General features: G+C 37.7%; 1 protein-coding gene across 1 annotated transcript; it reads right to left on the bottom strand.

Moving 5' to 3' along the window:
* Nucleotides 1–456: 456 nt before the first annotated feature.
* On the bottom strand, nt 457–1,436 carry LOC147883763 (chaperone protein dnaJ 20, chloroplastic-like). The gene has a single exon (XM_087398874.1). The coding sequence runs from the start codon at nt 1,359–1,361 to the stop codon at nt 714–716; it is 648 nt and encodes a 215-aa protein (XP_087255000.1). The 5' UTR covers nt 1,362–1,436; the 3' UTR covers nt 457–713.
* Nucleotides 1,437–23,846: the final 22,410 nt, after the last annotated feature.

Here is a 23,846-nt window from a genome sequence, read left to right on the forward strand (position 1 = left end):
CTGAAAAACAAAATAACTTTTTCATCCAAGGCCTCGAAAAAGACTTTACCAACCAATGCTTCAAACAATCTTTCTCCAACCAATCTCTAGAGTTCGTAAGCATACAAATGCTAAGGAAGCTAAAGCATCTCCTCACCAAGTTGGGAAATCAATTGTAATAGAGTTGGCCAACTAGAATCCACAACAAGAATTAACACAACATCTCTACCCTCTTGAAAGAGCGCTAACTAGCATGGAGTAACACAACATCATCAGAAGATTCTCCCTCCCTCTCCCTCTCTCCCCCCCTCTCTCCCTCTCTCTCTCTCTCTCTCTCTCTTTAGAGAGAAGTTTAAATAATGGTATAGAAAATTGAATCAAAGCTTTGCAAGCATGGACACATGCGCATATGTACATTTATACATACATGCATTAGCTTAATGCATGCAGATAGGAGAGAGAACTTATATTAACTTATGAACCTAGTAATCGAAGTGCTCTCGAGCTTTATATTTTTGTTAACCACTCATATAACATGTCAGATTTGAGACGGTGAGCGCGTCTCTATCTTGAATGTTCTGAAAGCACCATGGCGTTGCAAAAGAAATACGTCATAATCGAGGGCCATGGTATTGTATTGTAGAATGTCCAACAAAGATGGACTAACGGAAAATCAAGTATCAGTATTCGCGTTATCTAAGCTGTACAAATGTGTCACATACTGTCAGAATTATTTAACAAACAGAATAATCCCCGGTAACGTTCCGGCAGCGCGCTCTTGCAGCCCAGGAGTTCCTGGCAGACTCAGTGGCTGGCTCTTGCCGCTGCTTTAATCTGTTCACCTGGGCTTCCCATTGAAGCTTCCACGCGGCTGATGCTTGGCTTCGAGCCGTCGACCGCGGTTTCCTGTGCGACATTCTAAAGTTTGACGAAAACCCTTTCCCCAAGGCTTGGGCGCAAAAAGGGTGCAAGAGCGTGTAATCATAGTCCGCCCTCCGCTCGGGGTCGGACAACACCTCATAAGCTTCTTGCACTTCAAGGAACATTTTTGTGCAGCTCTTTGCATCCGAGCCCCTACAGACGTCCGGATGGTAACGTCTAGCCATTTGTCTGTAGGCGGTCTTGATGGAGGAAAGACTTACGTCCCGCTCTACACCAAGGACGGCATAGAGCGAGGAGGAAGATGAACAGATAATGAGGGTACTGCGCGAACACTTTTTCGTCAGCTTGTGCCGGGGGATGCATACTGGATTGGACCGGCGGAGGGAGCAACGAAAGGGCGAGCTGTGGGAAGGGCGTGGGCGCAAATGGAGAGATGAGAGGGGCCTGCCGAGAGAGAGAGGCGGGATGAGGCTGGAGAGCGAAGCCATGGAAGGATGCATCCAGGAGCAGTGCGCGAGAGAGAGAGGAGGAAGAAGACAAGGAGAGCGGGCTAGCTAACCAGAGAGTGGATGAGAGCGGTTGGAGCGTATTTATAAGTTGCAACCCGTGTGAGAAGCTTCCCACGAAGCTTCCGTTCCAACTCCCACCGTAGTTCTCTTTTTACCCCCCCCAAAAAAAAAGTATCTTATTTTTGGTCGGCATGAGTTGGGTCACATCCAAGACCACACCACCCAAAGGACCACATCAAGCTCAATAATACGTTATGAAACTAAAGTTTATTGTAGGAGGACCACAACACATGCCATTACATTCCAATTACACTTCATGTAAGACCTAACTATTCTCCTTTACCGTTTTGGATGCAAAAGTGTCTATGGGATGGTTACAATCATGCAAATCAAGGATATAGCAATACCATTAACTTTTTTGTAAAGGCAAATGAAAGGAACATCTTATTAATGAGCATAGAGCAACTTAGCTATCCCTTATCATGGCATATTAGCCGTGAGTAGAACCAAACCGACATACTAGCTTCAAATTTATCACCTGTCTACCAGCATTTACGTCAACTAAGAAAAGCAGGCAAGGTGCATACATGGCAAGAAATGATCCCTTGTCAACAATAACTAATTGAAATGCTAACAAGAGCACAAGCTACAAATGCATAGAGTTTCATAGCCATATATAACTCATGAATTTCCAAACAACTTCCATCAACCTTAACACACAAGTGCTACCCATGCCATAGAGTTTGTCCATGGCCACAAAAAAACTATATACAGGCCTTATGATAACATGATTAGATTATGTCATTAACTCAAGTCTAAACGATACTTTGTTTAGCAATTCATCCCTTGGTAAAATCTGCATGTGATGAATTGCAAGTTGTGGGTGATGAGACAAAAGTAACAAACTCACAATGCAGGGTAGGTGACAACCAACTTAGTGCAGTGGCCAAACTCACCAACAAAAATACGTTGGACTATTTAAGGCATGAGATTTAGGAAAACTTGGAGGGTTTTCACCAAGACTCTAAGGAAATCAAGATCTTAAACAAGACACCCTATGCGCTAGTGTAGGATGTCAGCATCCAAATCAATCACCGAAAGGTAGGAGCATTTCTACAAGGCTTGGCTTTCAAGTATCTTCAACATATTTATAGAGTGAGTTATAAGCTAGATGTTAGCCCTTATTCTAGAGATTCCCTAGGCAATGAGCTAGGTTCTCTTGAAACAGGTTGGTTTTTTATATAGCTAGTGTTCTCTCTTTATTGCCCATGATCAGTGCCTTATGGATTGCTAATTTGTGTGGTTGTTTTCAAGCATTAATGGAAAGTTCTTTTCTTTGGGGGCAAGACTAGTTAGGATCTCATAGCATCAAGTAATTTGAGTAGTTGCCAATTGAGTAGAGTTGAAGTTTAGTTTTATAAATCAAATGTGTGATTTATTGACTCCCTCGTTGCTTGGACTCACATATGTTAGTCAATATTACAAAATTATACACATATTTTGCAATAACCAACATGCCATAATTACCTTACTTAGTCCAACCAACATATACTCTTATGAATAGAATAGATAGGTATGAAGAAGAAGGCTCTCTCATCTTTAAAAAAAGAAGAATATATGGCATTAAGCTTAAGAAGAATCGAGAGACCATGGTGAACCACTAGGTAGGAAAATACCTCTCTAACAACTAGTAGGTTTGCTATTAATGACCTAATAAAGGACTCAATGGTCATGTTATGCAACATATGGCCATTAATAGATACATAATTGAAAGTTTTGGAAGTTTAAATATTGGGAAGTTAAGTTAAACTCACTAAATTAGGGTCCAAATGATGTGTACCAAATAAACTAGCAAACTATACAATACATAGAAATTTTGAGAATCAGAGGAACAACGAGTAATTGCATGTGTCCAAAAATTCAGCTTTGAGTAAATAGATGTAACTAGAATGTCTATAAATAAAAAGGGGAATAATTAGCATCTTAGTGAGCCAAAAAGTTTAATACACTCAGTTTGAAGCATTGGATAATACACCTTAGTTCATGCTATCCAATTGCATAACAAGAGCTTAGGCCTATCCTCCACAAGCCAAATAGATGTATCCTGATGTGCATAGGCTTGTTTCTTCACCGCTTCATGGATTCATGTCACTTTAGGCTTGAATCCATGTATGTGAATGTTTTGGTTTTATTTAATGAATCTATACATATTAACTTTGTGTTTTTGACAACATCTATAGGTTGTCGTCTTTAAATGTTTACCCCAAATGGTGATTCTATGGTAATAGACATGTGCCATGCTTTTCAATGACAAAAGGTATGCATTGAAGGCTTACTATATTTATAATCTTGAAGATGTGCTTATTATTCTAATACTACTACGGGTTGGTAGTTTGGTCAGTTGCATGAATGAAGCAATGGGTTCGCTCATTTCAAATTTCTAGTGTATACAAAGTTTTCGCTAACATAGTAGTTTTTAATTATCTCTTAGATATTGCAAGGAGATTTTTGCAATGCCCATGTGTCATCCCAATCCTTATATAAAGAATAGAATTGATTACTAGATTTTTAGTTGCAACTATCCCTTTTGGATATTAATAACAAGGAGATTTTTGCAATGCCCATGTGCATCCCAATCCTTATATGAACAATAGCACTGATTACTTCAATTTTCAACTATGCATTGAGCTAAAATCATTTGTTCTACTTAAGTCATTATGAATTCTAGGTTTTCTGGGTGCTTTTTATAAATACGAGGTTACTTAATAGGATTGTATCTCTACTTTTAATATTTCTTTTTTTTTTCAATGAAAATACCTCTATTAAGTAGGAAAAAAGACCCAAGAGAACAACATGAAAGACAAAATACCTTGAGTGGGTCAAAAACTTGCTCATCAAGAAGAGACAGGAAAGCTCCAAGGTTGAGGCAAAAAAAGCCACCTCAAACTTATAATGGAATCCAAGAAAAGAGGGGAGCCTCTCCACTTCTTGAGGAAGATAGTCCTCCTGATTATCTTAACATTGGCAACTCCAGGTTTAATGGTATGTAGGCTCAAGATGCGCTTATTGCTCTAATGATGCCATGGGCTAGCAATTTAGTTAATTGCATGAATGAAGCAATGGGTTAACTCAGTACATATTAGTAGCATATATACCTTTAGCTAATATTTTTACTTTATTAGATATCTCTTTAGATATTGCAATGGATTTTTCAATCAATCAAATCCTCATATGAATAATAGCATGGATTATGTGATTTTTCAACTACGCATACTATGCATCGAGATAAATTCCTTTGTGCAGCAACATACTTATGAATCCTAGATTTGATTATCACCCATATAAGTGCAAGCTTATTTACAATAAAAAATTTATAGTTCTACTATAGAGGTATTATTTATAAGTCATTAGCTTATTGATCGTGATTCTCAATAATTTTTCATAGAGTGTATGTGTTGCTTAATGATAGCCTTTCTTTGCAATACATGAGTTGCTTTATTATGGAATAAACAAAGCGCAAGTTGGATTTTTTTCCTTATCCAAATCTTTGTATGGTCATTATTACACTTTGGCACTCACCGTGCATTTTTAGAAAAAAAAAATTATGCATCATGCATTACCAACTGTCTTGTGATACCTTTATTTTATACATTTTCATGCTAATGGTATTAGGGTTGCATGAATGGCTATGACAAAGAGGAATTACATATTGTCTTGTGATACCTTTATTATGTACATTTTCATGCTAATGATATTAGGGTTGCATAAATTGCTATGACAAAAAGGAATTACATACTTAATACTCAAACAATTTTCTTGGTATAATGTTCTTCAAGTTTGAGATTGTAACCATATTCGTCAGTGTTGGATGGAGCTATTTATTATAATTAATCTTAATTCTCCTATAGCATATTTGCATGGTAGTTCTCTCATTCTCATTGTCTAAATTTATATTTTTTTTGCATGTTAGATTACTCCTAATTTTGCTAGGATTTCCTTCTCTATATGGCGTTACTGCTGACCTCCCCTACCACCACCCACATGCACACATGCACATGCGCATGCACATGCACATGTACACACACACACACACATACACGGGCACACACACACACATGCACGCATGCATACACACATGCATGCACACATGCATGCATGCATAAAGCATGCATGTGTGCACGTGCACACACACACATAGGCATGCACACATAGGCACGCACACAGGCATGCACGTGCACACACACACACATGCATGCTTGGAGACACGTGCACACACACACACACACACATTTTTTGGGTGAAACCATTGATTTAATTAATTAATGCAATTTACAAATCGCAACCACAAAGTTTGGCATCTAGAAGTAGTGGAAAAACACTTCTAAAAGATGCAGAGAGATATCACCCACATGATAAGTATCATATAGGGATGTATGAAAAGAGCGCCTAAAGAATGTATAGGTATCTAAAGGGGTATGAGAGGACATGCGATGGTTTCTATCATTCCAAATGATCTAGTATGCACTAAATCTAACCCATAAGAAGAAAGGGATATAATCAGCAAGCTACAAATGGAATCTTCCAAAAATCCAGAAGTGTTTTGAGAAGCTATGTGAAGCAGAAGGCCTTTGGAATCTGGATAGGTTCATAAGGAGATCCTTAGTAGCTTAACACATCCACAAGAGATGGAGGATTGCTTCTCTAGGAGAAGAGCAATGCAAACAATGCGCAAATGCAATGTGGTAGCGAGCCAATGTGGTCCCCACTAGTAGAACCCCTAGCAAACACCGCCACATGAAAACCTTTTGCTTGGGAGGAAGCCCATTATTCCAAATGGTATGCATATATCTTGTCCACCATGTGAGAGGTTTATTCAACCTCCAAAGCTCATTAGCATGGTGCTATATCCATGGCACAAGGATCAATAGTTGATAGTCTCTCACAATAATCGATTTCACCATCGAAAGGGTTCAATAACTAGTTGCTCATCTTTCAAGGTTCCAATCATCTTGTACATATTTGACATCCTGCACATATTTGACAGATCTGCATGCAGAAAATACACCTTGTGGGGCTCAACCACAATAAGAGGTGTAGGAAAGAGTCAACTCCAATGTATATTTTCCAATGCCATACTATTTCCCATATCTAGTGAACGTCTAGACCAACAAATGTATTGCAAGAGTACTTGCCAGTCAATGATCAATCGATTGGAGAAAGGACTGCTAGGGACATTTCTTTTAAAATATCCCATAATAGATCCGAGAAAGTGGTCTCCCAATCACCAAAAGCATGTGTTAGTATACATTCTAGCTAACATCTGTGTCCATGGCTCCTTTTGGGTTGCAAAATTAAGGCTTTTTGAGCAATCAATTATTGAGCCCTCCATGCATTTTTGGAGAAAAAATTAGCTCAACTTTTAGGCAAAGAGATTTCTTGTCCTTTTTTGTTTTTGAGAGGTACTCCATTGCTTATGGCATAAAGCATGCAAGATTTCCTTATCCCATGGCACGAGCAGTAAGTGGAATTGTATATAAGCCATGATGATTGCTTGTATGGTGTGCAGCTACAGATGCAATGGCCAAGTAGAGAGGTTCCAATAATCTAGCTTTTGTTGGCTATGTTGCATCACCCAAGTGCTCCTTTAAACATATACACCAACCAATCGAAAATCCCAAGTTCCACCCAATTTGTCATGGAATGTGACAAAGCCACAATAGTTGATGCCAATCTTTGCCAATCAGAGGCAAAGGCTTTCACATTTGAAAATTAATAATTAACCCAGCAACCATTCCATATAATTACAAAGTCTCCATGATGGATCACATGTATGTCTGTGATGACTGAGTGTTGTGCAAAAAAAAAAGAGAGTCATTTGCATATGCTTGGGCCACAAAGCCCATTTGGTAGTTACAGCCCATGTACTCTTCCATCAGTTGTAAGTTTGTCCATGTATAACAATAATGTATGAGAAGTAATGGCATAAAGCAAAGCACTGAGAGGGCATCCTTGCCTCATTGACCTACCCAACATCCATGGACGGGAGAGATCACCACCAATCACGCATCGCGCAATACTATCTATACAACCAATAGATAGCATTGCACATTCTAGAACCAGAACCTAATCTGTGCATTACTTGAGCAATGTCATCCCATTCAATAGAACCAAAAGCTTTAGCAATATCAACCTTCATTATTAGCATACCTTGCTTTGTATATTTTGCATATTCGATTCCGATATATGCATTGGAAGTATTTTCAGGTATTTGCCTTCTTGGCACAAAACCATATCGGGTTGGATGCAAACCTACATGAAGAACCCCTTTTAATTAATTGACTAACATTTTGGTAATGACCTTGTAGAAAATAGGCATTAAAGTGATGGGTCTCCAATCAACAAGTGTTTTAGACATTTGATTTTTTGGATCAACTTAACCAGCCCCTCTTTCCATGATGATGGGAGCACTTGAATCTCCCAACAATGATTTACCATTTGAAGGATCAGGCTCTTGAGTTGCCTCCAATATGCATGAAAGAATTCCACTACAAGCCCATCCCATTTTGGGGATTTCCATGCACCTAAGGAATTTAAAGCATCATCAAGCTCACTCTAGAGGAAAGGCATATCCATAGAGAAAGCAGCTTATGGAGGCATGATAGGCATTATCGTATCCAAAAATAGATTTTTAGTTGCAATCCGAGGTGGGTAAGTGGCAATGGTGCTACAAAAAATTGGTTGAAGTGGTCCAAGCATTCTGTTTCTAGCTCAAAGCTATCCATTGTCCAAGTCCCATCCAATTTTTTAACCTGAGCCATGGATTGTTTTTGTCTAGAAGTATGTAGACTTTTGAAGAAGCCTTTTGAAGAGCAATGTTTATCCTCAAAAGGTATTTTCCTTGCAAAAATCTACCATTTTTGAAGCTTACATTGGTCATTTTGTCTTAAACATGTCCTTGCCTCTAGATACTCAAGCATCTCGGCATCATGTAATGCTCTTAGCTGACACATTTCTGAGTAGTCTTGTATTTTTTTTTCCCAATGTGACATGGAGCCTTTGCTCCCCTAAATATTGGTGGCCATACTACTTAATAACATATTGTATCATTGTGGCTAAAGAGATCCAAGCCATATCCAAATCCTCGGGCTTGCATTAGCAAAGGCCGATGAGCCTATTGTACCATTTTTGTAAACTGTCTATGTGCCAGATAACTTTTTGCATGGGTAGCCTCAGAGAATGAGTATGCATTCCAAAATAGAGACTCATCCAAAGTGGTGAATGAAAAGAAAGAAAAAGCGAGTGGTCCACCCACATGTCATATGTGAAATCATTGTTCAATTCATTCAATTCACCTTGAATTAGGTACCACCTATCCACTCAGCCCCAGAATTATGAATGTGCATTATGATGAAATGTAATCCCTTTATCAAAGGGCTTCAACAAAACCCAAAGGTCATAAGCATGTAGACCTAAAAGCATAGCAGCTCAAGAGGTGCATTCCATAGTTATCATACCATATGATGTGTCATGTTGTCATCAAAATTGGTTCATTAGAATCTCTGCAAAGAAAAGCATTTCTACACCATGGATTAGCTCCAATCTCTGATCAAAGACTTGCTTTAAGAGCAAAATTTGGTGAGGCATAAACAGATCCTAATTCATATACTTCTCCATGAATCATGCCACTGTATTACTAACCATTTGCCACTTGTAAGATTGAATGCAATGTAGGGATGGAGATCATGGTTGCATGTTGGCAATGTGCAAGAATATCCATGAGAACCAAAATAGAATACATCATAACTCGCAAAATGTCTATTTTCTCCAACAAGCATGTGTTGATTATGCTCTTGCAAAAGGAAACTATATGTAGATGTGTTTTATAAACATAATGGCAAAAAGCCTCCATTTTTTTAAATTACAGAGTCCTTGCACATTGTAAGAAAAGCACTTTGAGGAATATACATGAAAGAAAGATGATTTGTAACAAAGAAAAAAAGCAAATCAGCAAGCATCATGTGCCATGACATCAATGCTATCAACCATATCATTTCCAAGGTGCATGGAGGTGGCTATAGTATGTTTTCCTTTGACAATGTCAGTCCAAAGGGCTCCAACCACAACAATATCACAAGAGGTAGAAGTGGAACTAGATGCACCCTCACACTCACCCCATGCTGTTGATATTGGAGACCTCATAGAGGCCAAAGCTGATCTTTTAGAATTATTCCTTCCATCTAGCTATACCTTTCCCTTGCTCTTTGCTTGATTATTTTCTTTGACACTGTGCATGTGTTGAGGATGGGGCCAAGCGGGAGATGTAGTACCCATTTTACCCTTTCTTTCTTGTTCTTCACTATAGTAGGAACTTTATTGGGCGGGGGCAAATTTGGTTGCAAAACTGCCACTGGGGGAGGTTGATGTAATAAAACAGGACATTTTACAGAGACATGGCCAAATTTGGGACATCTGTAGTGTGCACCTGCAAATACTACTCCCTATTATTCAAAATATTTAGCTCCCATATTCACATTTTCAACCTCAATAGCAATAGAAGATATAGTAGGCTTATATGTGTCCCATAAAATATAAAATCTATTCCAACTCCCTATCGGACAAGGAGGGACGCAAACCACTTTACCAAGAGAAGCAACAATGAATGGGAGATCTTTCTGCATGTATTCAGGTAGTTTGACCACCTCCACTCACACTGGCTAGCTATGTCAGATAAGACCCTGATAATCTTTGGTAGGAGACCATGGCAAGACATGTAACATTTGCGTACCAAACATCAATGGCCATTCAAGTAAAACATTCCAATGTTTGGGCTAGTGAGTAGATATTCATAAAATCTAGGCACATCAAAGTACACTCCCTCCACCTTATGCCCTGGCAATAAACCCTTGATCCATTTCACAACATCCACTGAAGGCATCTATCTTGGGAAGAGTATGATAACTGCACTCTCCAAATAATTTTGAACTGGAGATACAATAGAGGGCAAAGCAATCTTATAAGTGAATGCAGCTACTGGATTGTCCTAAGCCATACGACTATGTCAAAAAATTTATTGTAGTACATCATAAACATATTGTGCATCAAAGCTTGCATGAGAAGCCAGTTTCTATGATTCCATAGTATTACTCAAATCATTGATATGTTGATGTTTGGGACCTTGAGAAAAATCATGCCGAATAGTAGAGGTGGCTATAGCTTTTTGTTGAGTGTGCACGTGCACACACACACATGCATGCATGTGCACATGTGTGCACGTGCATACACACACCCTTGCTATGAGCTCCATTGAGATATGAGGTGTATGTAATATATGCAACATAATAATCTTAACGAAAGTACTTTTTTTAATATTAAAAAAAGAGGGAGAATTGTAGTTGGATTACCTCATGAAAGACCATGGATATATTGGGATAATAGGAAAATTAAGAAGGAGGACTATTAGAACCATGGGAATATAATGAAGTAGAAATACTCATGTTGTTAAACAAATCAAAGAATTGGGAATGGGATATTTTGGTTGATAATACTACAATAAAGATGTGATCAACTTATTGAAGGGAGAATACATATGTATGGGAGAGTAATAACCACTTCTTTGACATGGGGTTGGCACATCATGAAAATCCTATTAAGTTAGGAAGTTATGTGTAGAGGAAGGCATTACAAAGGGAGGAAACATTGGCATGATTTCCATGAGTGCCATATCACATGATATAATAGGAAGAATTGAGAGTTGTTTTGGGAGATACAAATTGGTTCATAGGAGTTACGAGTCCTCTCTAGAGTCTCCTATGACCTCGCTAGGTGGCTCCACCTAATTTTGCTATAGTTGCACTGCTTCTTTGGCCTGGCCTCCAATGCCCTACTTGTGGTTTGTCCTAGAACACCTACCATATCAAGAAGTAATAGGCTACCTTGCATTTGCTCCATGGCCATATTCTCTCTACTACCGATAATTGTCACAGTTCATGGCACATGTTTGAGACTCAAGCGCTCCTATTTTTTGCTTTCTACTACATATGCGTTTTCCAAGCACTCTAGTTTGGCACCCGAATGCTCTTGCTTGTGACACCTACTTTTTCTATAATATTTTTGTCAGTGCTACCTTTCATGTGCTCCTTCCATGACTCCCTCTGACTAGCAACAGTGACGTAAGTCTTTTTTTTATACACTCCAGAGAGTTATATAATTCTTTGTATGTCTAGTTAAAAAATTGTCCGATGGTTTGCTAGCATTGTTTGCTCAAAGAGTCACTTGTATATGAGCTTGCTAGCATTGTTTGCTCAAAGCAATGCAAGGACCCTTCATGAGCAGGTTACTCTAGTGAGAATTACATTGCCGACATATATATATTGTCTAGGGAGACTGGAGAGTCCTAGAAAATGACTGAGAGTCCTTATGTACCAACAAATTCTAGAACAGACATGGGCTCTATGTATCTTTGAGGAAATCTAGGAGGGACAGTGTTTCTTTATCTTTTTGTATTTGTTTGTTGTATGCTAGAGCTTCCTATGCATTGAATGGTTCCACATCCCCTTTTTTTTTGCAATCTCATCCTTTATGAGTAGAGATCATCACACAATTAGTTAATGATGGCTATTGTCAAAGTTTTATGTGGCAGGTAGACACCAAAGTGTAGTAGCCAAGACCTATAATGGTTGGATGTTGGTGTTTGAGGTCATCTTGGGACTAGCCAGACTTGCAATAGCCTCTAAAACTCAAACTTCCTACTTTGATTATCTTGAGGTAAACCGAGTGGTGATTCTCTACTTAGCATATTTCACTGACAAGTCTCCTTGCTTAACATGGTGGATAGATTTGCCTTGGAAGATGTTTTTTGAGACATAAGAAGATTAGAGGATTGCAAAATAAATGGTTTTCCCATGAATCAATTTGTTTTGGCGTCTATAGACACTTTTGATTAATTGGACACTTTGTTTTAGAGTAGACCCCTTGTTATTCGATAACCTTGTGATTTTGGCTTGCTACAATGCTTGTGTGCTTAGAATCCTACTTGTTACATTAATTTTGCTTTGAAAATTCATCACAAGCCTACATCTTATGAAGAGAAAATGGTGTAGCATGTTGGCTCATGTTCATGTTTGTATTCGGCATCTACATACTAAGGTCATTGAGACCCTACCACCACTTTTTATGATACTGACTATAAGGCTTGGAACATATATGCATTATTGTTAATGAGCATTATGTATTAGGATGACATTGTTGTACATTTAGCAGGATTTGGGACAATTAGTTAAATTGCCCACTTGTATTTTTTGCAATTGAACATGACCTTGGTCTATTCAAAGGACTTGATGGATTGTCGAGAATGATGGGATCATATGCTTGATCATATGCTTATTGCACCTTTTCTAGATCTATAAGGGAGGATGAATAATGAGAGCCCGTTTAGAATTTTCAGGAGGGAAGAGTTGGTTACAAAGTGAAGTATGCATCTATGCCCTTGACCTAAGCTTGAATCTCTTGAAGTATTTTACTTTGTCCATGGATTTAATATGATACAGGATAAGATGAAGGGCCTTAAAGGCTAGGGAAATCCTGAGATCATAAGGGTCAGAATTTGAAGGTTTGTACATTTGGCAGGTTTATGTTATATAATTATGACATAGTATTTTTTCTAGTAAGTACATGAATTATACTCGGTATCAAGTAAGTAGTAATCACACTTTCTATAGAGATTTGTTATCACCAGATCATCCTCTAATGTCTTCATCAACATTAAGACAGGTCCTTTCCTACAAGAGGACATATAAAAATAGAGCATGGGATTTGTAAGAGACTAGAGACTACCTAGGGGTGTTAGTACTTTATAATTGATGTTTCAAACGATCCAACTAACTTTGAGAGTCCTTGAAGACCAATAAGAAGTCCATCCATTTTTTGGATGACTCCTATAGGCCTATGGAGGAGATGGCGAGCCTCTAGATGCGTATTCCTTTTCTACTCCCATGTACAGTGTAAATGGTATGCAACCCTCTACATAGAACTTAACGAGGGAGTCATGTAGGGGACTTCTTGTGAGTCGTTAGCCTTGTGAAAGTAGACCTTAGTTTCCTATTAGGTAATTGAAAATGAATGTATGGGTTGGGACACTATGAGGCATTCAGGAAGCATTACTAAGCTAGTGAGTTTCTGATGAGGCATCACAACTCTCTACTATGGTTTCAACCATGAAAATTTATTTTTTACATTTTGGAAAAGTTTTTCCTTCTTTGATTTTTACATGCTAGAAAAGAGCAGTGTTTTACATCTCCTTGTATTAAGGGAGAAGATAGGTTTGAGTCCTAAAAGACTATTCTATGTAGGGCCGATTATTTTGGAGACACATAAGGTTTGAATCCCTAACTTTGTCCTATAAGGATTGAGCAGTTGACCACCTTTGAACATTCATTGCATAAAGTCATTAAAATTTTAATCATTTTGCAGATAAGGTCCCTTCAATGGAAGGTGTTTAATTATGTCAATATAACATAGTAGTTCATTTTCTAGTGATTAATCATTTCAATTTAAGTTACTCTGGGCATGATGATAAAAAAGGATATAATGGTCCCTTTTCTTAGGATGGGATTGGAATTGTTATGGCTTTTTGGTGGAGGGAGACATTGCATATGCTATTGACATAAGTGGCCTAATAATTTTTGTGCATCCTCTTATATTGAAGGAAAAGAAAGAGGCTTTTTAGAATTCTCTTAAAAGAGGTTGTGATTATTTATCCCCTTAGCCATGATATATTAATTGGGGAAGGCTACGATAAAGGGACTGTCGATGTAAGGAATTTTTTACTCTTCTACACTTTGGATGTCCTTGCACATTCTCATTGGATGTCCTTGCACATTTTTTACACTTTGGATGTCCTTGTACATTCTCATTTAATTAAGGGGAATAAGTACCAATCTTATCTTGCCATCTGAATTTTTATTATGATAAGGCTACATGATTACCTTATTACATTTTGGGCAGCGTAATAGCCCCATTTTGGGGCAGTATAGTAGCCCCATTTTGGGGCATCATAAGAACCCCATTTTGGGGTGGCATAACAGCCACAAGAGGAAGAGGCAGAGGTTTTGGATCAACATAATATCCCCATTCTAGGGCAGCATAAAGTCCCCATTCTGGGTCAGCATAACAACCCTGTTTTGGAACCATAATTGGTAATTCATCTTTGGATTAGATGTTGCCTTTGGAAACTCAGTAGCATGGGCTCCCATGACCCCAACATCAAGAGTATTTCTTCACCCTTGTTTTATAAGAATTAAACACTTTATTTGCTGGATTCTATCATTCACTAATGTTGGGCCAAATTTGAAGGTTTAGCTATTTCTAGTCCACTTCTAGCCTTTCAGAGACGTTGAGTTATTTTACAACAATCTTATATGCCAACTTTTGTTTATTTCTTGTTGTAAGAATGCCAAGATTTTATTGATGCAAATTTAGATAGAGTGACATGGATAACAACTATGTACAGGCATTGAAGCTTGGCTTCCACATCTTGAATGAATTGTTCTAACTCTCATTTAGTTGTGATGGCCCCAAGCGAGTTGGCACACCTCTCTATCGGATTTGCAAGTAGAATCTTGGGCATGACATTGTGGAAAAGGATGTTGGCAACCTTGAAGTATACACTTGGGTGACTTATGATGAGAGATATAATACTCTCGACTCTATTGTGCACATTTACATAAATTTATTGGTTTGCACTGACTTGTAAAGTGAGTTACCTTAAAGCTTGCTTAATTAAAAAATTATCTTATGGTTTTTACCATTGGAGAAAGTTACCAGAAGCTATTCTCTTTGATTTTTGATTTAAAATGTAGCTAGGATAATCAAAAGGATTTCTCTTTACTTGGGGATTCTATTTGCTACACCCTTAAGCATTAACTTAATTGTGAACATAGTCTTGATGAAGCAATGGTTGCCAGGGGCCTTCCAAAGTTTTGACTAAGAATGTGGAATAGTGGAGATATAGACTTATTGAAGTAATAGGTAACACACACACACACACACACACACACACACACACACACACACACACACACACACACACACACACACACACACACTTTCAAATGTGTAAAATGAGATCAAGTAAATTTTGAGTTGTCCTTGAAAGATAGCTTTCATGCTGCTTGAAGTTTTGTTGCTTAAACTTTCAAAACGATGGCTTTCAAATTCCCAGACAAATTGGCCTTGTAAGGTGCTCTACTACTATCTAGCACCACTTATGATTTAAGATTCTTCACCTTTGACACAAAAATCCAATATATGCTCTAGTAGGATGAATTGCTAACCATTAGGAATGGTAAAAACTAATATGGATTTAGCTAGCATTATCTAGCCAAAGAAGGTGGCACATGTGGACAATTAAGAGGAGAACTAAACAATCTATAGGGATTTAAACCTATAAATAATACGACTACTATGGTTAGTTTGGACACATTCCCATATACTCTTACAAGGCCATGGCTAACTACACCATAGCCTCCAATTCCATAGAATGTAGAGGAGTGCAACAATGATCTAGCTCAAGGCACAATAATGTATGCCAACTCCATAGAATATAGACATGAAAGAATGGTGTTAGCTCATAATACAACAAGGTGGCAAAATCGATATTGTTTCAATTAGGGAATAAGACATGAAGATGCAAGAGGCTAAAAGATAGTGAAAGTGGGAAGAATAGAGGGGCTTAAAAGGAGGAGGAAAGGGGTGAAAAGGGAAAACACGTAAGGGGGAGGCTTATTACTTAATGAGGGATGAGTAACCCATGTATTGCATTTAATAAAGGCCCACCATAACTTTACAAGCCACATTTATCAAAGGCCAGTCCAAATGCTAACAATCACACATAGGAGAAGAAGTGTAGAGCGCGTTCCCTCTAGTGGCTACCTTGGTAAAAATGCTAATTGCCAGCGCTCGATTGGTTCCTTTGTTTGGTTCTTGAATCTTTGCTACCCAAAAGTAGCATTTGCATGCCCAGTGTAGACGAGGAAAAAGCCTCTCCAATAGGGTATATTGGGGCTTGTTGCGCTTGGCCAATGGTTTCTTTGAATGAAAAGAAGTTTTTTCAGCCATTCTCACATGTTGTAAGCGGTATTTTTTGCACTAGAAAGCAAGACACACTGGGAACCTTTTGCCCAATTGAGCCACTCACTACCAAGGGAAGTTGCCAAAAAGCCACTCTAGCTAAGGGGGGGGAATGTGCTCTAAGAACGTGGTTATAACTACTAGCTATTTTTCTAACCCTTGTCATTAATATAATCAGATCATTAGCATCTTGAAGCCACGACAACAAAATGCGCAGTGAGCAACAATGTGACCTTGTTGAAGTTGGCCGTCTTGGGAAATGACGGCGTACAGAACCAGTAACATGGGCTGGCAGATGACGTCAGATCCAGATATGATTCTATCCGCAGGCACGATCCGTCACCGGTGCCTTGATGAGGCTTAGTCAGCACTTATCTACACCGGTAGCCGCACAGATTTTTTGAAAGCTCTTTAAAGACAAAAGTTGAAAAGTGTTAGCCAACACGGCTTTCTGGATAGAGTGGACTTCGATCGTTCATAGTTGTCTCGATCCTAAAAACGAGATCCTATTCCTTGCGGATAAGGCACGCGTGGCAGGGTAGGCCGTGACGGACTAAATAGGCTTCCAGTATAAAATCTACATGCTTCCCGAACGGTTACGTTGAGCCTCTTAAACGAACTCGCAATGGACGTATGGCGAGGTGGAGGCTTGCTGCTGAAAATCTAAGGTGGATGGAGGAAGGTATAGTATTCAAGAGCCTCCAAGCACCCAACTTAAATTGAAGTTTTAAGAATCCCAATGGTTGGCCACATATCTAATGAAAGAGTATATTCGTCCTCCTAAAGTACTTAAGAATTCTACTTAGTTCATCAAAAATTTCTTCACAAAGAGAGACGAGAGTGTTTCGATATTTCCTAATGCACTCTATTATCATAGCCTTGACCAATTACCAAACTTTAAATAGAGTATCATTCATACAAATATTATGAAGAGGAGTGCGGGTCTTTGATATATCCAGAGCTCCTAGACATACCAATGATATTTTGGTCAGAGGTATCTTGATGTGGACCATGCATAACTACCCAGGATATGGAGAGTGTGCAGGTACGTGATTGTGTCTCTACATGTATAATATAGGATTATGCTTTTATGACTCTCTTTCGCACGCATGTCTTATACTAACACATTCATGCATGCATGCAGGACTTGCTACAAGTGGGTACCATGCTTGTCCTGTTTGTGGACCGGGTATGAAATCGCTTGCACGATACTCCAAACATATTTTTTGAAAATGATAAACATTGTTAACCTATGCATTGTTTAAAAAACCAAAAAATTCTGAGGGGAAGTAGAAGTGGATGGCTAGGAGGCTAAAGAGGAGAGGATGAACAATTTCTAGAGTATTCATGATCTCTAAGAAAATAGAAGAAATACCATTGATTTGATATAGTTTGTTAACTATAGATGGGAGGGAGGGAAAATAGAAGTTCATATCACATGCATCTTGCCAATCAATGAGAGATAAGGATGAGAGAAATTTATTGAAAGCATTAAAGAAATCAGGCTGGTCTTTCTTAAACGTGACTAGAAGGGCAATCCAATCATTCACTGGAGCAAAAGTGTAAGTAGAAGGAGGTATTTCTAAACCAGCATGTTTCTCAAAGGCTAGCAATTTATTGTGGGAATCAGGTCCTTTAAAACAAGAGAGAATGCAATAGGCACCAATAGGGGACATGGGTAGATTGACACTAGTTGTTGCATACTCCAGTTTCACAAGAGAGGAAATCAATTGGTTTTGCGCAAAAATAACAATAAACAATACTGAAGGGAATTTAAAGACCTAAATAAAGGCAATTGATACACTAAAATTGATTATATGACACTACCTAACGAAGGGCTAGTTGGGGAAACTATGTGTGTGCGTTTAGATTTCAATATCCCATCATAGATTGAGCCATATTATCAATTCATAATAGAATTGCCATGCATCAATTAAAGCAAGAAAATAGTTTAGAGGGAATATAAGAAATTTAAAAGTTGTCTTGTTCATAAACTATATTATAATAACAAGAATTAGTTCAAATACAAGCCTGAGTAGCCAAGTCTTTAATGCCATTTTTTTGAGGAGTGTGGAACTCGACCTGCCAACCATCTAGACCAAAATCAGAGTTACCACATCTTGAATAATGTGTGGGTGATAGGTATAAAAATGTTCCTCACACATTTGTCATCACTCTCACAAACAATTAGTATTAAAAACATAACTACTCGAGGCTAAATATTACAATAAGTAAGCTTAAAAAAATCATTGACAAAAGAGCCATAACTACTCGAAGCTAAATATTACAACAAGTAAGCTTAAAAAATTCATTGAAAAAAGAGCCATAAAATGTCTAAAATATTAAATTAAAAAAGAACCACCCATACTAATCAAAAAAATGTATGATCATTTGAAACTTCATGGATTTTAAACATAGGTATCTTTATACCTAAAGAACAACATTGAAAAGCTATTTATTTGTCTTAGAAGGAGTTAAGAAAAAAAGGAATATATAATTTCTACTAAGGCACTAATTTTTAAACAGCAATATTCACATCTACAAGTATTTAGAGAGTTTACAAGAATAAAAGCCCGTATGATTAAAAGAATATTGGTCAAAGTACATACATACATACATACATACATACATACATAAATACATGCACGCACGTGCACGTGCGCACGCGCGTGCACACACACACACACACACACACACACACACACACGTGTTTGTGCAATGTACATATAAGCAACACAACATGGCATCCCTTATCTATATACAAGCCTACACCATCTACTTATATATAAACACAAAACTCTATTGTAGCTTCAATAGAACACTAAAAAGTATCAATAATTATGCATGTAGTAATCATAGGGCAGTTAGGCAAAAAACATAAGAAGCATAACCATAAAAAGAACAAGCAATTTCTCAAGAATTGCTAATAAGAATTTAGTTGACACCCAAGTGAGAAGCAGCCATAGAAGGTATATGTAATGAAGTTAGAGGCTCAAAGATCAGTCCAACACTTGGTGAGACAATAATACTGTGTATATAGAGTTCGCAACCCATGCAACAAATCCAATGACGTAATGGATTCCCACATCCCAAAGCAATCATATGAAAATGTCAAGCTTTGTAAGGATAGCACAGGGGGTCCAACCAAGTAAATATGCCCTCCAGAGGTTGTATCATTAACCGTGTAGAGGAAGTCCCATGAATTTAATTCATCACTCTCTACCTTGCAAGAGGCATGTGAAATGGCTCTAGCATCCCTTCTTGAGGACCCAAACGTATGTGGAATACCTGCCAAGAGGTTACTATCATGAGGAAAGACATGTACCTTGCAAGGTCAATAAGAAGCAAACCATCTTTAAGGCCAAAGTGATTCACCACATTTGTGGTTGTAACATTTTTTAATAATTTTGATAATGAAAATTTGTGTTGATAATGTTGAGTCTTCTTGTTGCAATTAATTAAGTCTTTCTCTTATGGAAAAATTCTTAGATGTATTTAATCTTATTTTCATTTGTATTTAAGTATAATTCTATGTGTGTGTGGGAGTGTATGGCTGTGTACTTCAAGTACTAGATTTTGATTAAAAGTTGAGCACTAGGACATATAGAATTTAAATTAAATTTTATGTGTATGCTTGTGTGTGTGTGTGTGTGTGTGTGTGTGTGTGTGTGTGTGTGTGTGAGTGATTTTTTTGGCCTTGCAAGGGTCCTTAGGGTTTAACCCACGTGGGTGGCCCCAATGAAGCCCATCCAGATTTTCAATTAATAGTTGGTTAACTGGACCTTACTTAAACACGTGGTCAATTTGGTGTTTAGGTTTTTGTGTGCAATTAGGGTTCATGTTTTGTCTCCATATGGAGATGTTGAATGAACTTGTCCTCTCTGGAGCATAACGACTCTACTCTGCATGGTGGGTAGGTATTTTGTGCATGCTCGCAAGAGGCTAGATTCTGCATGGTGGGTGGGTGTCTTCTTGGTGCATGGGGCATTGCAAGGAGCAAAAGGAAATTTTGAAGGAATTGGCTATGTTTTGGCATTGTGTGGAAGAGGATTTCATGATGCTTTCTTTTTGCAATAAAAGTGTCAATCGACGAAACATGGATTTCATGATGGAGCACAATTTTCATTTTTGCTTACAAACATAGGTAGTTTTGATCACACTGAAGACAATAGCTATTGTTGGCTTGCTCTCTTCAAATGATCATAGAGCAAAGTAGTTAAGGGGGATCTTCATGTCAAGAAAATTCATATCTAATGTGTCACAACATAGATTGGTAAATTTAGCATACTTTGGTGCTTGTAAAAGGGGAACTTGTTGGGTGTTGTGTGACTTGTGAGCATGTTTGCATACATGCTGTGCAATTTGTGTCATTTGGAGGAGATGGCTGATTTTTAAGGTTTCCCTTCTTGGAGTGTTGTTTGATTTTTGGTCATTCTTTGCATGCATGTGTGGTTTTGGAGGTCTGGCTTTCCCTTTGGGTCTATTTTTCATGTGCAGCTCTGCTGTGGTGGTTGGTATTCCATTTTTGTGGTAAAGAATGATGAAGTGTGGTGAAATTTTGAATTGTTTCTATTTGTGTGTTATATCATAGTGGTGGATAGTGATTCCCTTTGATTACCTTGCTATATTCCCTTTGATTTTTTGTTACATTCATGGAAAACTCTATGGTGTTTTTGATGAATCCAATGTTTGGGTATTCTCTTTTGCTTTCCAACCATTTGAGTGTTCTCTTAGTAACATAAATGCTTTGTTTCTTGAAAACAATTCATTTGCATGAAAATAAATCATATGAAGGTGTGTCTTTAATTTCTATTAAGTATTTTTTCACTTGTTATTACGAGCAACTTCCAAACATTTCCACAAACTTGCTATAGCTAACATTATTGCCAATGGAAATTCTCTCCTTTTGCTTCCTTCAAATGATTAATGAGACTTGTGGATCTAAAGTCTGCAATTGCTTGAGCCATGCATCTCGTTTGCACTGTGTTTAATTTTTAGCACCTTCTGCTTGATGGAAATTCTCTCCTTTTGCTTCCTTCAAATGATTGATGAGCCTTGTGGATCTAAAGTCTACATTTGTTATGGATTGCTTATGCCATGCATCTTGTTCACACTCTATTTAATTTTTAGCACCTTAGATAGAGAAATGTTGTGTGAAGGGCAGGTTTGCTGAATATAATCTTTGATACTACTAGGATTTGTTTGTCCTTCTAACACAAGATTTTGTAAGCATTCCTTCATGTTTATAGACCATCTTTTCCTTTTGTTAGGGTGTTCCACAAAATTGCACGAGAAAACGATCATATTCGAATGTTGGATTATTACAATTTGAACGGTTAAAATTTTCTAATAGAATTGAAACTCTCATACACTTTGTACTTCATCTTTTGTTGTCATAAAATAGTTCTAATTGAAATGCATATGTGTTGACCAATGTAGATAAAGAAAAAGAGTTAAAAGGACTCAACACAAAGTATATATCTTCTATGTAGCGAGATAACTTTTAAAATTTTCAATTTTTGGGTATATACTTTCAAAATTTGGATTGCTGAAAGTATTCTTCTATTCATTGAAGTCCACACTTTTTTATATTATTAACTTCTTTACTTTCTTAGATTTATATTATATAAAAGAGTCAGTGGATATGTGAAAGTTGAGAGAATATGATATGCAAAACAAAACACACTTGTTCTCTAGTAATTTTGCTAGGAAATTGGTGTCCATGGAAACAAAAGGTTTTCTTATCATATGTTCAATATCTTTCTGAAAGCAGTAGCAAAGCACAATGGACTTTTAGAGATCATGCTCAAAGGAAATTAATGACCAATTTCATTATTCAACGAAATGGGAAATTTCATTAATAATTTTGAATTGCAAAGAGAGTGAGTCAAGAGATGTCTTTATTTTGCAAATCCAACAGGTTTTACAACAGGTGTCTTTATTTTGCAAATCCAACAGGTTTTACAAAGTGTTTTTCTGTAAGCATATTTCTTATTACATTGAAAAACAAGACTTCTCATTACGGCAAGCAAAGGACTTTCACTTGATTTCCTTAGTAGTAGGAGCAATGAACCCAATAACCAAGCCAAACATGTTCCTCAAGAAGTTCCCTTCAACTTCCTTGTTGAACACATGTGGCTTCAATAAGTTTGTGTTGCTATGAAGCAAATACGCAAATGGTCGAGGTAGTTTTAAAACTTCTCCCATGTCGCATCCTTTAATATCTCATCGATGATTGTTCCCTTGAATGTGGTTATAAGGGGATTTACTTTTGGGATCTTGATCAAGGAATATGGTTTGTCACAAATTCGGCAATAGACGTTCTCTAGGTCCCTTGATATTTTTCTACCCTTGAACATGGCACATGCACTTTCATATAATGCTGAGTTAACCCTATGATGGTTAAGGTCTTGATTACCTACCTATAAGCACTTGGAATGCTTTTAGTTATCTTTCTTTGTTGGTTGATCATAATGACACTTAGCTTAAACATTGTGCATTAAGTACAGAACCTAGTTGCCGTAGCCAATGTGTTGGATATAAGTGCTGAACACGTGCAAGAGATTGGCTCCGAGCAAGGAATCCTTGATGGACACAATTATGGTGATGTCCAACATATTCAACACAATAGATTTGATGTTCTTTTTGCCGCAGCCAAAATTATGTAGTATGAATTGAGCCCCAACAAAGGTCTTACATTTTTCAGCAATCATAATAAAATCTGAGCACCGGTTGCTCCAAAAGGTTAGCTATGCCCACAAGTCAACAATGGTGACAATGTGGTCTACATGTGACTTTTCAAAGGAGATGGTGTGATTCTTAAAACCACATGAAATACCAAACTCTTGCTATTATGACGTCTTCATGGAGGTCCCCATCTCCCACAATGAGCGCATCATGCTACTTATGGGAAGCCCCCAACTTGATGATGGCTATTGCCACCATAGCTAAAGGCAAATGATTTCCCTCACCTTTGTTTATCAAATCCTTGCACTTCTCTTTATATTGGGAAAAAGTTCTTTGGGGATAAAGTTCTAGCACTATGCTAAATGGTTCTATTCTCTCCACCCTAGTTGAAGGATCGGAAGGTATACTATAGTCAGTAGTGCCTCCATCATTCCTAGGGTTTTTTGAGTAGATAGAGAAATTTCTTATTCTAATACAATCACTTATGTTGAAGAGCTTCACAAATTCTCCATAGTAGAGCTCATCAACGTGCAAAGTTATGAAACCAAGACCAAATTCTTGATTGTAAGATCAATTTTAGATGTTTCCAACACTTTAACCATGGGTTCCTCTATTTCTAAGCCACACCAGTTATTGGCCTCTTGCAAAGTAGAAACATTGATG

The sequence above is a fragment of the Dipteris shenzhenensis genome, chromosome 27 (genome assembly GCF_047967505.1).
Source record: "Dipteris shenzhenensis isolate YYH24624 ecotype China chromosome 27, Dip_SZ_1.0, whole genome shotgun sequence".
Taxonomy (NCBI): domain Eukaryota; kingdom Viridiplantae; phylum Streptophyta; class Polypodiopsida; order Gleicheniales; family Dipteridaceae; genus Dipteris; species Dipteris shenzhenensis.

Excerpts from the sequence above, each read along its gene's own strand:
- LOC147883763 (XM_087398874.1), bottom strand. The coding sequence starts at position 1,361 with ATGCATCCTTCCATGGCTTCGCTCTCCAGCCTCATCCCGCCTCTCTCT.